The following is a 17,391-nucleotide window of genomic DNA, read 5'->3' as shown; positions in this document are numbered from 1 at the left end:
GTCTGTGCATATTGTCAGACTGAAGAAGACTTTGTTGTTTCCTCCCAAGATAAAAGGGTCATACTTTGCAGCACAGCAATTAGCACAATCCTATCCTGAGGATGTCAGAAAAGGGGTGTTACTTTTCCTGAAAAATTCAGGTCAGCCCTTTTTCCCTAGTCCATATTTGAAAACCAATTGCCACCTCTTTTCTCCCCTTCCACCTCCCCACCGAAGTAGCCACAACAAATACCTTTGCTTCCCCAGTCCCTTTTATCTCATACCCCAAAACCAAAGAACCCTGACTGAATTCAGTATCAGTCTCTTACCCTGCCAGGAAAGCTAAGGAGTAGGAGTTGTTCTTGGAAACAAATGCCGAGCGATGTGTCTGTGTCATCTGGCCTCGAGAAGGTTCTTCATTCTCTGAATCTGAGAGACGTGCAGGACACTGGCAGGGAGACAAGGGAGACAACACTGTCCATTTGAAGTTCCCAAGGCATCTACTCTAACTATAGGTTCAAATCTCTTTCTCTATGTCGCTTCTCTGTGAGCTCCAACCTATGTTTCCAACTGCCTCCTGGAGATACCAATCTCAAATGTGGTTCAAATTCAATATATCCAAAATCAAACTCACTATATTTCTCTTCTGTAAGCCCCATCACCAACCCATCTAGAAAACTAAATGCCATCTATTTCTGTCCCTTACTTCTAATTCATAGTAACATTTGGATAGTGGCTTTAGGTACTCCAACGCTTCTAAATATTTTATTTCATTTACTGTTTATGTCACTCCCATTAAAAGCAGGGTGATTGTCTTTTACAGATAGCAAACTGAGGCTCAGAGTAGTTAATTTTCCTGGAATTACAGGGTTAATACGTGGATAAAACTAGTTCTTAAATTAAGAGCATTAGTCTCCAAATTGTCTCCATGCTATTTCCCTCTATTCTATTCTACTTCTAGAATGTCTCTCAGATCTAACTCTTCCCATTTATATTCATGGTCATTGCCTTACCTTAGATTCTTATCATCTTTTTCCTGGACTACTGCAACAGTCTACTTACTGGTCTCATTCTCTTCAGGCTTTCTTCTCTCTAATACTCTCCACACCACCAAGAATTATCTTTCCAGCAATCACTCCCCTGCTTAACTGCTGGTGACTTCAGGGTAAGGTCTAAATGCCTCAACCTGATACTACAACCTTCACAAACTAGACCTAACCTTCTTTCACAGCTTTTCCCCCACCAGTTCCCACACACGGAACTCCCTGAGCTCTAGTACAACCAAACTACTTTTTACTCTCCACATGTACCACAGTCTTTCAAAACCTCTATCTACCCATTTGGATATGCTACACCCTTTGCCTAAAATTCCGTCTGTGCTCTCTGCCTATAAAATACTAATTGGCCTTTCAGAGTCATCTAAAATATCACTTTTTCTGCAAAGGCTTCCAAATCATCCTAGAGTTAGTTTTTCCATCTTGTTTATATCCATTCATTTATCGTTGTTTTACTTTGGAGTCCCTTTTTAGAGTCTTTCCAATTACATTAGAAACATCTTAGAGGTATGTCTTTTACATATAATGTCATGAAGTTTTGCCTCATTATTAAACATGAGAGTCTTTTTCTTTTAATGGATAGTAACTAATCACACTGAACCGTAGCTTCTTATTTAGGGATCTGTTCTGCTTTATGCAGTGAGCCCTGTGAGAGCAAGTGACCATCTTTTTAAAACATTTCCAGTACTGTTATATAATAGGTAAATAACTGTCTGCTCAGCTGATGATTAACCAATTATCTAATGATCAAATGATTATCAAAGTAAGAGTTGTAGATGTAGGCACGCAAGGCATCATATGGCTCCCAGTACCCTGCATTCCTGAAATGCTTTGTTTTTCTCCAGGCTGACAGGCACAGCAACACAATAGGCTATATTTCCTAACAGTTGGCCTTTGAGAGAGATTTGAAGAATTACAATTTACAGAGAGGCCTTTCAATTTTGTAGGGTATCGTTCCTCAGAGAACTCTGTTGTACAAAATATTCAATGAAGAAACTTTAATAGCACCAACCCATTATCAAATTTTATATAATATTCTCTTCTCAACTCTAGAAAAAAGCTTTGATACCAATAGACTCAATAGGGAATAATGGCAATTTCTGTCTATATAAACCTCTCTTCATAATTAAATCAGTACCAAGTAAAAAGTGTTCAAATCCTAGCTCTGTCAGCTATCACTGTCACTGTGGGTAATCTTTTAAGAAAAATTTCAGTTTTATAACAGATATATGTCAAGTTCCTTTTTTTTTTGGAGACTGAGTCTCACTCTGTTGCCCAGGCTGGAGTACAGTGGCGCGATCCCAGCACACTGCAACCTCTGCCTCCCAGGTTCAAGCGATTCTCCCACCTCAGCCTCCTGAGTAGCTGGGATTACAGGTGCTCACCACCACACCTGGCTAATTTTTGTATTTTTGGTAGAGACAGGGTTTCACCATGTTGGCCAGGCTGGTCTTGAACTCCTGACCTCAAGTGATCTGCCCGCCTCAGCCTCCCAAAGTGCTGGGATTACAGGTGTGAGCCACCACGCCCAGTGCCAAGTTCCTTTCAATTATTGCAAAATAAATTACATTACAAATATATAACTAATTATTCAGACAAAAGCTCTCCCACCCCTCTACATTTCTATTCCCAATATTTACCCCTCATCTTTCATCTTTGATAAAAATAAGCTCCAAGGCACTATGGATTCCTAAAATGGTACAAAGCATGCATAAATTAAATCCTTGCGGTGATATCTAAAACAATGTTGTACCTAAAAAAAAGTAAAAGAAAGATAATACTCAAAGTTGACAAGATGTGAGGAAATTAGTTTAGTACTCCTCACGTACTACTGGTGGGAGCATAATAAACCTATAATAAATATAAACCTTCTGGAGGGCAACTGTAATAAACACCAAAAATGTTAAAAAGAACACTCTTTTTGACCTGGTCACTCTACTTCTAGTAATTTATTCTAAGGAACTAATAAGAAAAAAATGAGACAAGTGGATTTCATCACAATGGTGTTTAAGATAGCAAAATATCAATAAAAGATTACTTAAATAAATTCTACAGTCAAGAATATTATAAGACCACTGGATAATGGTGTGGATTCTTTACACACACAAAAACAGGCCGGGCATGGTGGCTCACACCTATAATCCCAGCACTTTGTGAGGCTGAGATGGGTGGATGACTTGAGCCCCGGAGTTCAAGACCAGCTTGAGCAACACAATGAGACCCTGTCTCTACAAAAACAAAAACTTTAAAAAAAACTAGTCAGGCATGTAATAGGCGTCTGTGGTCCCAGCTACTTCAGAGGCTGAAGTAAAAGGATTGCTTGAGCCCAGGGGCTTGAGGCTACAGTGAACTATGTTCACGCCATTACACTCCAGCCTGGGTGACATAGTGAGACCTTGTCTCAGAAAAAAAAAAAGGCAAGAAAGAACACCTACAATTTATTTTTTTGTTTGTTTTTGAGACAGAGTCTTGCTTTGTCACCCAGGTTGGAGTACAGTAGCGTTATCTCAGCTCACTGCAACCTCCGCCTCCCGGGTTCAAGCAATTCTCCTGCCTCAGCCTCCCAAGTAACTGGGACTACAGATACGCGCCACCATGGCCAGCTAACTTTTGTATTTTTTATTAGAGACGGGGTTTTGCCATGTTGGTCAGGCTGGTCTTGAACTGCTGACCTCAGGTGATCTGCCCACCTCAGCCTCCCAAAGTGCTGGGATTACAGGTGTGAGCCACCGCATCTGGCCAATACCCCCAATTTAAGATGAACTAAAACAGGTTATAAAACAGTATCTAGGCTGTGCGCAGTGGCTCATGCCTGTAATCCCAGCTGAGGCAGGCAGATCATGAGGTCAAGAGATCGAGACCATCCTGGCTAACATGGTGAAATGCCGTCTCCACTAAAAATACAAAAGATTAACTGGGCATGGTGGCACGTGCCTGTAGTCCCAGCTACTCAGGAGGCTGAGGCAGGAGAATCGATTGAACCTGAGAGGCAGAGGTGGTAGTAGGCCGAGATCATGCCACTGCACTCCAGCCTGGCAACAGAGCCTCCATCTCAAAAAAAAAAAAAAACGAACAAACAAAAGAAAAACAGTATGTATACTAGGTTACATTTTCTGAAAAGAAAAACAATATATTTATGGTGTGTATTTATATGTTCTTAGAAATGAACATATCTATATGTTCTGTATGTTCATATGGTACATACCTAAAGGATATGTACCAAAATGTTTATAGGGATCATTTCTAGGTTGTGGGATGACGAGTAATTTTTCCCTTTTTGCTTTCTAGACTTTAGTATAACCATAACTGCTGTATCAAATTGTTTTCTAATAATTCACATTATTATTGGATTAAATGTACCATAACAAATTGTAATAAATTAAACACTGTGCTCACTTTATTTCCATTCTAAAAAAATAACAGATGATAATCTGCTTCTAGAGTAAGCTCCTTCCTCCTTCCATTCAAATTTAATTTCATAAACATGTATCAAACACTTCCAATGTGCAGGGTACTACAGGAGATTTAAATGGGTAAGACATTTCCTGTACTCAACAAACTTACAATCTAGTAGAGAAACACAAACACAAAAAACCATGATATAAAAGAAAATGACAGAACTCTTATAAAAGTTACAAAGTAGGGATTTGGGGGAGTGGCTGATAGAAGTGGAGAAACAAGAGGAATTCCTATAGGCTTCATGAATGTGACAGCTTTTGAACTGCACATGGAGAGATAAATAGCCTTCCAACAGGTAAGCTGGATGGCATTTCAATGAGAGGAAAATGCAAGAGCAAAGACCTTGAAAAGGGAAAGCACAGTGTATGTATTTGGGGGAAAGCAAATATATACTACTTAGAGTTTTGGGGTATAAGCAAGGATGAAAAGATAAGCTAGAATCACACTGAGGGCCTAAATGTTGGGGTGAAGAGTCTTCATTTAATTTCACAAGAAAAGAGTCATTAAAATTTTAGGGACAGGAGAGTGAAATGATCAGTCTCGCTCTAATCACAATAGTTTCTATGTAAAAAATAATCCTTTGGTCAGCTTTCTTAAGATTCTTTTGGGTCTCAATTTTTATGTAGTCTGAACAAACTTAAATGGAATTATTTGCTCAACACTGAAAACTCTTAAATTAGAGCCATTTAAAAGTCCTCCAAAATATAAAAGCAGCCCAGGCACACTGGCATGATCATGCCTGTAATCCCACACTTTGGAAAGCTAAGGTGGGAGGATCCATTGAGCCCAGGAGTTTGAGACCAGCCTGGGCAACATAGGGATACCCTCATCTCTACAAAATAAAAAAAGTAAACAAAAATTGGCCAGCCATGGTGGTACACAGCTGTGGTCCCACCTACTTGGGAGGCTGAGGAGAGAGAATTGCTTGACCCTGGGTGGTCTAAACTACAGTAAACCATGACTGTGCAACTGCACTCCAGCTTTGGCAACAGAACAAGTCCCTGTCTCTAAATAAATAAACAAACCAAAAAAACTATATAAGAAAACAGAAAAAAAGGCAAAAATCACAAAAATCTAAAACTTGACACATTCGTAGGTCAGATTTTATTCAATGCATGTGTAAAACTGGCTGTTATCAAGAACAAATCAGAATTTGTACTTTCTGATTCCTTTTAAGATTAAAATTAGGTGGATGCACTTCATTTCTATGTCAAAAATGGTAGTGGCAAATGCAAAAATAATTAGAGCAATTTCCTAGTCTTGGTATGCCCTAGGAACAACAGGTTATTTCTATCAAAGGACCATAGTTAAGGGTCAGCTCTCTCTATCAAGGCTAGTTTATCCTTCTGGGTTGTTCTGCCTGAGGACCCTAATGGGTAGAACTGTCAGGGTGAAAGGGTAGAGCCGCGGTCTTCAGAGACTACAGACTACAGCTGGAGCTACTAGTCATACAACATACTACATACACAAGACCATCATAGAGCTTATTCTTGTCTAGCTAAACTGTAGCCTCTCTAGTAGCAGTCTTTTTTGCCCTCTGTGGTTTCTAATGTTCAGAGCATTAAGAGTACACAAAGACTTCATGCCTGTAAACTGAATCTTTTGCAAGGTTGAAACCCTGTAAAATGTAAGTGGTTGTTTTTAAAAATTAATAATTATTATTATAACTAGAATCAGAAGCTGCACATGTATGTGGCACCCAGCAAACACTACTGTCCCAAGAAAGCTTAAAGAATTTCCTTTTTAAGTTCAAGAAAAACACCTTTGCAAAAATAAAACCAAGGCGGGGCAGTGGCTCACGCCTGTAATCCCAGCACTTTGGGAGGCCGAGGTGGACAGATCACTTGAACCCAGGAGTTCAAGACCAGTGTGGACAAAATGGTAAAACCCTATCTCTACAAAAAATACAACTGGGTATAGTGGCACAAGCCCGTAGTCCCAGATACTTGGGAGGCTGAGGTAGGAGGATTGCTTGAGCCTGGGAAGTTGAGGCTGCAGTGAACCATGATCACACCCCTGCACTCCAGCCTGGGAAACAAAGCAAGACCCTGCTCCAGAAAAATAAAAATAAATAAACCCAAAAGCACAAAGAAATTAAGTAACTTGGCCAAAGTTGTACCAACAGTTACAATGCTGGGACCTGTATAAGAGATAGACTGCTGATCCAGAGATTTTTTTTTTGCCTCCACTCTGCTATCTTGCCTGTCATTATAGATAGTAAAGCTTTATCGATTCCAGCTGACCAGAAAGACAACCTGAAATATTAACAAGCCTGAATCACAAAATATTTTAAAAGATAGGAGTCTAAGGATGTGCTAAGTACATACATAAGCAATATATGTCCAATCCAATATGACTTACTAAAGAAATAAAACTCAATTGTTATTATCCATTTGGGTATGATTAGTGGATCCCCCAAAAGTGCTTCCTTATGTAAGTTAAATATACAACTTGCAACCTTTTCTAGTAATTTACTTGGTAAATAAGTAATGAAACAAACTCAGGCAGGATTTGGCCCAATTAGAAGTCTAATTAAATATAGACTAAGTATCTAAACCTACCTTGTATCTACACTGTGCTGCTTAGGGTATTACAATGAATAAAGGAAAGTAAAATACATGCTTTAAGAAAATCTGGTTGAGGACAGAAGACAATGTACAAATCTTAAATGTCAAATAACACATAAGTCAAAATAACAACATACATATAAATCTAATCACAAGTAGTAAACTATACTAGGTTTTTCCTCTCATTCACCTGCTTTTCCCACTGTTCCTTAATCTTCCCACAAGTCTTTATCCCATTCAAAAATTATTTTCTCAAGCTCTGGCCTGGACATAAGTTCTTCACTACTCTTAAGCTGCACAGTCAATGACTGTTACTGGTCTCACAGTTTACCAACATAGGTCTTTCAGGTCCAGGTCACCTGAGCTAACCACTGATTTTTGAGGCAGGTATCCATTAAAAAGGTGATTTACTTACACGTTCCAGATTTGTTTTCTGTACTAATGGTTCATCTCTTTTTTTCTGTTCATCCATTTTCCTTTTCCCTGTTTCTGTATCCTCTGGTAACAGCTTGTGGATTTGATCTTCAGAGGGTTTTTCCTCTTGTAACTTTTCTTCTCTCAGCTAAAAATATAAATTATGCAAACACAGTAGTTTTAGGCAACTCTAAACTTAAAAACATTTCACTCTGTAGTTTATTAGAACAAACAGATCACATAGCCGTTTTGAGACTGTTTTTCTTCTCAGATATAGAGCCCTCTTGATTTCTAAGTAAACCTACTTTTACTTGGCTCTTGCCAAACATACTCTTCAGGGGTAAAGATTTAACTGCTCTGCATTCTTAAGCAATATGAAATCATAAAAACTAAGATAATACACATTATCAAAAAATAATCACATAGCCAAAAAGGGCTAAGCCTGAAAATCTTCCTTATTCCCATAAGCCAGATGTAACTGCATTGGACTAGAAGAGCAGAGATGGCCACAGAAAGCTAGAGAAGCTGGATGAGGCCTCCTTGGCAACAACAGAATGACTTAACGCAGTTCTAATGTCCTACATTTTTATGCTCTTATCCTGCAGTTACAGGATAAGTCAAGATACACAGTCTACAAAGAAATTTTGTTCTAATTTTATAATAGTAGAGATGGGGTCTCACTATGTTGCCCAGGCTGGTCTTGAACTCCAGGGCTCAAGCAATCCGCCTGCCTAGGCCTCCCTGAGTGCTGGATTACAGGCATGAGCCACTGCACCTGGCTGTACAAAGAAATTTATGGCAGAGAGATATGCTCTTTATTTTGGGGAGGTGGCATGGCATTATCAAAATAGCATGGGCTTTGGAATGAAAACCTTGGTGACCATGAGCAAAGGAAGCAACATTTGCTTGTCTTCAAAAAGAGGGATAGTGCAACTTACCCTGCAGAAGTAAACGAGATAACAATATAATAGTATTTATGAACAGAGTCTTGCTGTGTACCTATAGTACATCAAGATTCCATTTCTACTTTTTTTCCTTTTTCACTGTCTAGAGTTTTAATAACATTTAAATAAGATGATGTATATCAAAGCAATTATAGGCTACTAATATTTTTAATTCTTATGAAAAAAATTAAGCTAAAGAACAAATAAATATTTTTGACAGGCTGCTGCCTCAGGTTTAAAACAAAACAAACAGACAAAAACAGAAAAAAAAACACACAACAACAATAAACAACAACAAAGCCTTAGCCTTATGTTTCTGATTTCTATAGGTCTGATTTTTGTAAGCCTGAACTAATCTTTAAGATATTAGTCTAGGGAGGGGTGGAGCCAAGATGGCCAAATAGGAACAGCTCCAGTCTACAGCTCCCAGCGTGAGCGGCACAGAAGACGGGTGATTTCTGCATTTCCGTTTGAGGTACCGGGTTCATCTCACTAGGGAGTGCCAAACAGTGGGTGCAGGACAGTCGATGCAGCGCATTGTGCGCGAGCCGAAGCAGGGCGAGGCATTGCCTCACTCAGGAAGCGCAAGGGGTCAGGGAGTTCCCTTTCCTAGTCAAAGAAAGGGGTAACAGACGGCACGTGGAAAATCGGGTCAGTCCCACCCTAATACTGCACTTTTCCAACGGGCTTGGAAAACGGCACACCAGGAGATTGTGTCCCGCACCTGGCTCCTAGGGTCCTATGCCCACGGAATCTCGCTGATTGCTAGCACAGCAGTCTGAGATCAAACTGCAAGGCGGCAGCGAGGCTGGGGGAGGGGCGCCCGCCATTGCCCAGGCTTGCTTAGGTAAACAGAGCAGCCAGGAAGCTCGAACTGGGTGGAGCCCACCACAGCTCAAGGAGGCCTGCCTGCCTCTGTAGGCTCCACCTCTGGGGGCAGGGCACAGACAAACAAAAATTCAGCAGGAACCTCTGCAGACTTAAATGTCCCTGTCTGACAGCTTAGAAGAGAGTAGTGGTTCTCCCAGCATGCAGCTGGATATCTGAGAATGGACAGACTGCCTCCTAAACTGGGTCCCTGACCCCCAAGCAGCCTAACTGGGAGGCACCCCCTAGTAGGGACAGACTGACACCTCACTCGGCCAGGTACTCCTCTGAGACAAAACTTCCAGAGGAACTATCAGACAGCTGAATTTGTGGTCTCACGAAAATCCACTGTTCTGCAGCCACCACAGCTGACACCCAGCTAAACAGGGTCTGGAGTGGACCTCCAGCAAACTCGAACAGACCTGCAGCTGAGGGTCCTCTCTGTTAGAAGGAAAACTAACAAACAGAAAGGACATCCACACCAAAAACCCATCTGTACATCACCATCATCAAAGACCAAAAGTAGATAAAACCACAAAGATGTGGAAAAAACAGAGCAGAAAAACTGGAAACTCTAAAAAGCAGAGCACCTCTCCTCCTCCAAAGGAACACAGTTCCTCACCAGCAATGGAACAAAGCTGGATGGAGAATGACTTTGACGAGTTGAGAGAAGAAGGCTTCACACGATCAAACTACTCCAAGCTACGGGAGGAAATTCAAAACAACAGCAAAGAAGTTAAAAACTTTGAAAAAAAAATTAGATGAATGGATAACTAGAATAACCAATGGACAGAAGGGCTTAAAGGAGCTGATGGAGCTGAAAGCCAAGTTTCGAGAACTACGCGAAGATTGCAGAAGCCTCAGGACCCGATGCGATCAACTGGAAGAAAGGGTATCAGTGATGGAAGATGAAATGAATGAAATGAAGCAAGAAGGGAAGTTTAGAGAAAAAAGAATAAAAAGAAACGAACAAAGCCTCCAAGAAATTTGGGACTATGTGAAAAGACCAAACCTACGTCTGATTGGTGTACCTGAAAATGATGGGGAGAATGGAACCAAGTTGGAAAACACTCTGCAGGATATTATCCAGGAGAACTTCCCCAATCTAGCAAGGCAGGCCAACATTCAGATTCAGGAAATACAGAGAACGCCACAAAGATACTCCTCGAGAAGAGCAACTCCAAGACACATAATTGTCAGATTCACCAAAGTTGAAATGAAGGAAAAAATGTTAAGGGCGGCCAGAGAGAAAGGTCCGGTTACCCACAAAGGGAAGCCCATCAGACTAACAGCTGATCTCTCAGCAGAAACTCTATAAGCCGGAAGAGAGTGGGGGCCAATATTCAACATTCTTAAAGAAAAGAATTTTCAACCCAGAATTTCATATCCAGACAAACTAAGCTTCATAAGTGAAGGAGAAATAAAATACTTTACAGACAAGCAAATGCTGAGTGATTTTGTCACCACCAGGCCTGCCCTAAAAGAGCTCCTGAAGGAAGCACTAAACATGGAAAGGAACAACTGGTACCAGCCACTGCAAAAACATGCCAAGTTGTAAAGACCATTGAGGCTAGGAAGAAACTGCATCAACTAACGAGCAAAATAACCACCTAACATCATAATGACAGGATCAAATTCACACATAACAATAGTAACTTTAAATGTAAATGGGCTAAATGCTCCAATTAAAAGACACAGACTGGCAAACTGGATAAGGAGTCAAGACCCATCAGAGTGCTGTATTCAGGAAACCCATTTCACATGCAGAGACGCACACAGACTCAAAATAAAGGGATGGAGGAAGATCTATCAAGCAACTGGAAAACAAAAAAAGGCAGGGGTTGCAATCCTAGTCTCTGATAAAATAGACTTTAAACCAACAAAGATCAAAAGAGACAAATAAGGCCATTACATAATGGTAAAGGGATCAATTCAACAAGAAGAGCTAACTATCCTAAATATATATGCACCCAACACAGGAGCACCCAGATTCATAAAGCAAGTCCTGAGTGACCTACAAAGGGACTTAAACTCCCACAAAATAATAATGGCAGATTCATAAAGCAAGTCCTGAGTGACCTACAAAGGGACTTAAACTCCCACACAATAATAACGGGAGATTTTAACACCCCACTGTCAACATTAGACAGATCAACGAGACAGAAAGTTAACAAAGATATCCAGGAATTGAACTCAGCTCTGCACAAAGTGGACCTAATAGACATCTACAGAACTCTCCACCCCAAATCAACAGAATATACATTTTTTTCAGCACCACACCACACCTATTCCAAAATTGACCACATAGTTGGAAGTAAAGCTCTCCTCAGCAAATGTAAAAGAACAGAAATTATAACAAACTGTCTCTCAGACCACAGTGCAATCAAACTAGAACTCAGGATTAAGAAACTCACTCAAAACCACTCAACTACATGGAAACTGAACAACCTGCTCCTGAATGACTACTGGGTACATAATGAAATGAAGGCAGAAATAAAGATGTTCTTTGAAACCAACGAGAACAAAGACACAACATACCAGAATCTCTGGGACACATTCAAAGCAGTGTGTAGAGGGAAATTTATAGCACCACTAAATGCCCACAAGAGAACACAGGAAAGATCCAAAATTGACACCCTAACATCATAATTAAAAGAACTAGAAAAGCAAGAGCAGACACATTCAAAAGCTAGCAGAAGGCTAGAAATAACTAAAATCAGAGCAGAACTGAAGGAAATAGAGACACAAAAAACCCTTCAAAAAAATCAATGAATCCAGGAGCTGGTTTTTTGAAAAGATCAACAAAATTGATAGACCACTAGCAAGACTAATAAAGAAAAGAGAGAAGAATCAAATAGATGCAATAAAAAATGAAAAAGGGGTTATCACCACCGATCCCACAGAAATACAATCTACCATCAGAGAATACTACAAACACCTCTACGCAAATAAACTAGAAAATCTAGAAGAAATGGATAAGTTCCTTGACAAATACACCCTCCCAAGACTAAACCAGGAAGAAGTTGAATCTCTGAATAGACCAATAACAGGCTCTGAAATTGTGGCAATAATCAATAGCTTACCAACCAAAAAGAGTCCAGGACCTGATGGGTTCACAACCAAATTCTACCAGAGGTACAAGGAGGAACTGGTACCATTCCTTCTGAAACTATTCCAATCGATAGAAAAAGAGGGAATCCTCCCTAACACATTTTATGAGGCCAGCATCGTCCTGATACCAAAGCCTGGCAGAGACATAACCAAAAAAGAATTTCAGACCAATATCCTTGATGAACATTGATGCAAAAATCCTCAATAAAATACTGGCAAACTGAATGCAGCAGCACATCAAAAAGCTTATACACCATGATCAAGTGGGCTTCATCCCTGGGATGCAAGGCTGGTTCAACATACGCAAATCAATAAATGTAATCCAGCATATAAACAGAACCAAAGACAAAAACCACATGATTATCTCAATAGATGTAGAAAAGGCCTTTCACAAAATTCAACAGCCCTTCATGCTAAAAACTCTCAATAAATTAGGTATTGATGGGACGTATCTCAAAATAATAAGAGCTATCTACGACAAACCCACAGCCAATATCATACTGAATGGGCAAAAACTGGAAGCATTCCCTTTGAAAACTGGCACAAGACAGGGATGCCCTCTCTCACCACTCCTATTCAACATAGTGCTGGAAGTTCTGGCCAGGGCAATCAGGCAGGAGAAGGAAATAAAGGGTATTCATTAGGAAAAGAGGAAGTTAAATTGTCCCTGTTTGCAGATGACATGATTGTATATCTAGAGAACCCCATCATCTCAGCCCAAAATCTCCTTAAGCTGATTAGCAACTTCAGCAAAGTCTCAGGATACAAAATCAATGTACAAAAACCACAAGCATTCTTGTACACCAATCACAGACAAACAGAGAGCCAAATCATGAGTGAACTCCCATTCACAATTGCTTCAAAGAGAATAAAATACCTAGGAATCCAACTTACAAGGGACGTGAAGGACCTCTTTAAGGAGAACTACAAACCACTGCTCAATGAAATAAAAGAGGATACAAACAAATGGAAGAACATTCCATGCTCATGGGTTGGAAGAATCAATATCGTGAAAATGGCCATACTGCCCAAGGTAATTTATAGATTCAATGCCATCCCCATCAAGCTACCAATGACTTTCTTCACAGAATTGGAAAAAACTACTTTAAAGTTCATATGGAACCAAAAAAGAGCCCGCATCGCCAAGTCAATCCTAAGCCAAAAGAACAAAGCTGGAGGCATCACGCTACCTGACTTCAAACTATACTACAAGGCTACAGTAACCAAAACAGCATGGTACTGGTACCACAACAGAGACATAGATCAATGGAACAGAACAGAGCCCTCAGAAATAATGCCGCATATCTACAACTATCTGATCTTTGACAAACCTGACAAAAACAAGCAATGGAGAAAGGATTCCCTATTTAATAAATGGTGCTGGGAAAACTGCCTAGCCATATGTAGAAAGCTGAAACTGGATCCCTTCCTTACACCTTATACAAAAATTAATTCAAGATGGATTAAAGACTTACATGTTAGACCTAAAACCATAAAAACCCTAGAAGAAAGCCTAGGCAATACCATTCAGGACACAGGTGTGGGCAAGGACTTCATGTCTAAAACACCAAAAGCAATGGCAACAAAAGCCAAAATTGACAAATGGGATCTCATTAAACTACAGAGCTTCTGCACAGCAAAAGAAACTACCATCAGAGTGAACAGGCAACCTACAGAATGGGAGAAAATTTTTGCAACCTACTCATCTGACAAAGGGCTAATATCCAGAATCTACAATGAACTCAAACAAATTTACAAGAAAAAAACAAACAACCCCATCAAAAAGTGGGCAAATGACATGAACAGACACTTCTCAAAAGAAGCCATTTATGCAGCCAAAAAACAAATGAAAAATGCTCATCATCACTGGCCATCAGAGAAATGCAAATCAAAACCACAATGAGATACCATCTCACACCAGTTAGAATGGCGATCATTAAAAAGTCAGGAAACAACAGGTGCTGGAGAAGATGTGGAGAAATAGGAACACTTTTACACTGTTGGTGGGACTGTAAACTAGTTCAACAATTGTGGAAGTCAGTGTGGCGATTCCTCAGGGATCTAGAACTAGAAATATCATTTAACCCAGCCATCCCATTACTGGGTATATGCCCAAAGGACTATAAATCATGCTGCTATAAAGACACATGCACACATATGTTTGTTGCGGCACTATTCACAATAGCAAAGACTTGGAACCAACCCAAATGTCCAACAACGATAGACTGGATTAAGAAAATGTGGCACATATACACCATGGAATACTATGCAGCCATAAAAAATGATGAGTTCGTGTCCTTTGTAGGGACGTGGAATAAACTGGAAAACATCATTCTCAGTAAACTATCGCAAGGACAAAAAACCAAACACCGCATGTTCTCACTCATAGGTGGGAATTGAACAATGAGAACTCATGGACACAGGAAGGGGAACATCACACTCCGGGGACTGTTGTGGGTTGGGGCAGGGAGGGACAGCATTAGGAGATATACCTAATGCTAAATGACAAGTTAATGGGTGCAGCAAACCAACACGGCACATGGATACATATGTAACAAACCTGCACATTGTGCACATGTACCCTAAAACCTAAAGTATAATAAAAAAGATATTAGTCTAATTCATGAGGTTATGAATATGCAAAGAACACCAAACACAATGCTATGCCAGGAGGAGATTAAAATAAAAAAAAGTACCGGCAACTCTGCCCAGTCCAAACAGGAACACAAAGGAAAGGAAAGCAAATCCATAGCTGGGGAGAAAACAAAACTATAGTCTACACTAACTGCCCACATAAAAGATTTAAGGTCTTCTGAAGATTTTACATGAGAAGACCTTATTCAACAACTTGACTACAGGCTATACAAAGGGGTGGTTTACTTTTAGAGGACAGAGGAGCATAATGGTTCAAAAGAGAACAGGTTTTAGCATCATTGGAATTATCATTTACTGAACTGCACATGTCAGGTGCTTAGCCAAGCACTATGTCTACATTATCTCACTAAAGAAAAGTAAGGTTTAAGTGTTAGGTAACGTGTTTAAATTCACACTGCCATAGGCATGGGGATGGAATGCAAATCAAGGTCTATCTCAGCAGTTCTCCACCAAGAATTATTTTGCCTCCCTCCCCAACTTGCCAGAACATTTGGCAAGTCTGGAGACAACTGTGATTGTCACAACTGGGGAAGTGGAGTCTGTGTGCTACTAAACATCCTAAATGCACAGGATAGCCCCCTCCAATATATACATAAATATTGCTATTTTTAAGAAAACTAAATATTACATTTCCTGTTTTATATATCTTAGTGTTATTTTGTTAGGTGCTTAATGGTGTTAACATACTATGTTCTCTGGCTTTTCTAGTGTTTTAGAATGTAGCCTTCTGCCTCCAAATAGTTTGTGTTTTTCTTAATTTTATTTTTTAATAAAGTCTCACTGTGTTGCCCAGGCTGGTCTCAAACTCCTGAGCTCAAATGATCCTCCTGCCTCCCAAAGTGCTGTTATTACAGGAGTCAACCACTATGTCCGGCTTCCTAATAATTTTTACTGCTGCTCTCAAAGTTTTTGACAATGCACTTGTGTTGCTGGCAGACAACATTTTCACCGCAATGCTGAGCCACTGCTAACAGACCATTATCTAAAAATTTACAAAAGTGAAAAAATCATGTATCCATTTAAATATTCAAATGAATCATGTTGGTGTTTTCTCAATATGGAGTTCTGTACAAGTTTTTGTTTCTTTGTTTTCGTTGCTTTTGGTTGTTATTTATAAGGATTTGAGAACTTGGTCTCTAGAAGAGAGTTTTTATACTGAAAAAGACTAAGGGAGGGTGAGAAAGTAGCATTTTAAACGTGAATAAAAAATATCAATTGCTGCTGTTTGTTGAATTCTTCTATGTTCTAGGCATTAAGTTTATCAAACTTACCTCATTTAATCCTTAAGGACTCTTTGTATTTATTTATCATGACTATTTTATAGAGACAAAAATTAAGACTCAATGGTTATTTCTCAAATCATAGACATTAAATACTGAAGAGCCTGGATTTTAAAGCAAATCATTGGCTTCAGATACCGGTTTCTCAACCTCAGCACAACTGACATGCCGGGCTCTATAATTCTTTGTTGTGAGGACCAGGGCAGTCTGAGAAGGTTTATGCATGAATACTTCTGAAAGGTGTAGAAGTTAAGGACAGAGCAGCATAACCAAAAAAGACAGCCAATATAAAGTGCTGCAATAGTTGGCCCATTAGTTGGCTACAGGTATATGAAATGTATCTCAAGACTGTCAGTCTGAGGTGGAAAAAAAAGGAAGCATGTATCTATTGGCTCCCACATCCCATTGACCAAAGTGTGCCCCATGGAGTGTTAAATACTCCATATTGATTGGCTTGTACAACCTAAGTCCCCATGGCAGGTACTGCAACAGAGACAACAGAGAAGCCATAGAGCTAAAAAGCAGCAGGACCCTAAACAAGGAGACAGAATGAAGCCATCCACGACTTTTACAGTCATTTTTACTGCTTCCATTTTCAGATGCTAATTACTAGAGAAAAGTTATTAACATCTGCACATTAATCTCATACTCAGCCACACTATCAGGAGTACTAAGCAATTTATTTCCTGAAAAGAATCTTTACTTTTCCCTTATTAATTTCTAAAACTAAAATTTTTAAAATCGAAGCATAATATACACACAGAAAAGTATACAAATAGTGTAAGACATGATAAATTATCCATTCACCACCACCAAGATCAAGAAACAGTTTATTACCAATACAGCCCTTATGCTTACCCCTCACTCAAAAGTGAGTGAACTATGGTAGAAACCATGATCCTGGCTTCTAACACCAAAAAAAATCATTTTACCTATTTCTGAATTTTATATAAGTGAAGTCTTACCTGCTTACTGAATCTTTCTGCCTGCACTCAACATTCTATTTGTGATATTCATCCATGTAGGTACAAATAGTTTATTATTTCTTGTTTTGTTTTAT

At 39.6% G+C, this 17,391-nt stretch overlaps 1 protein-coding gene across 1 annotated transcript in view; it reads right to left on the bottom strand.

Annotated features, from left to right (window-relative positions):
• Window positions 1–17,391, bottom strand: part of RNF169 (ring finger protein 169) — a 90,062-nt gene that overhangs the window by 20,026 nt on the left and 52,645 nt on the right. The window contains exons 3-4 of the mRNA XM_032166940.2: window positions 7,476–7,622; window positions 309–427 (exon numbers count right to left, since the gene is read on the bottom strand). Coding sequence (XP_032022831.1) covers window positions 309–427; window positions 7,476–7,622 — 266 coding nt within the window. The remainder of the gene's footprint in view (window positions 1–308; window positions 428–7,475; window positions 7,623–17,391) is intronic.

This window comes from Hylobates moloch, unplaced genomic scaffold, assembly GCF_009828535.3.
Source record: "Hylobates moloch isolate HMO894 unplaced genomic scaffold, HMol_V3 SCAFFOLD_11, whole genome shotgun sequence".
In the NCBI taxonomy this organism is placed as follows: Eukaryota; Metazoa; Chordata; class Mammalia; order Primates; family Hylobatidae; genus Hylobates; species Hylobates moloch.
Note: the sequence above shows the minus strand (reverse complement) of the source record. Positions and strands in the feature narration are given on the sequence as shown.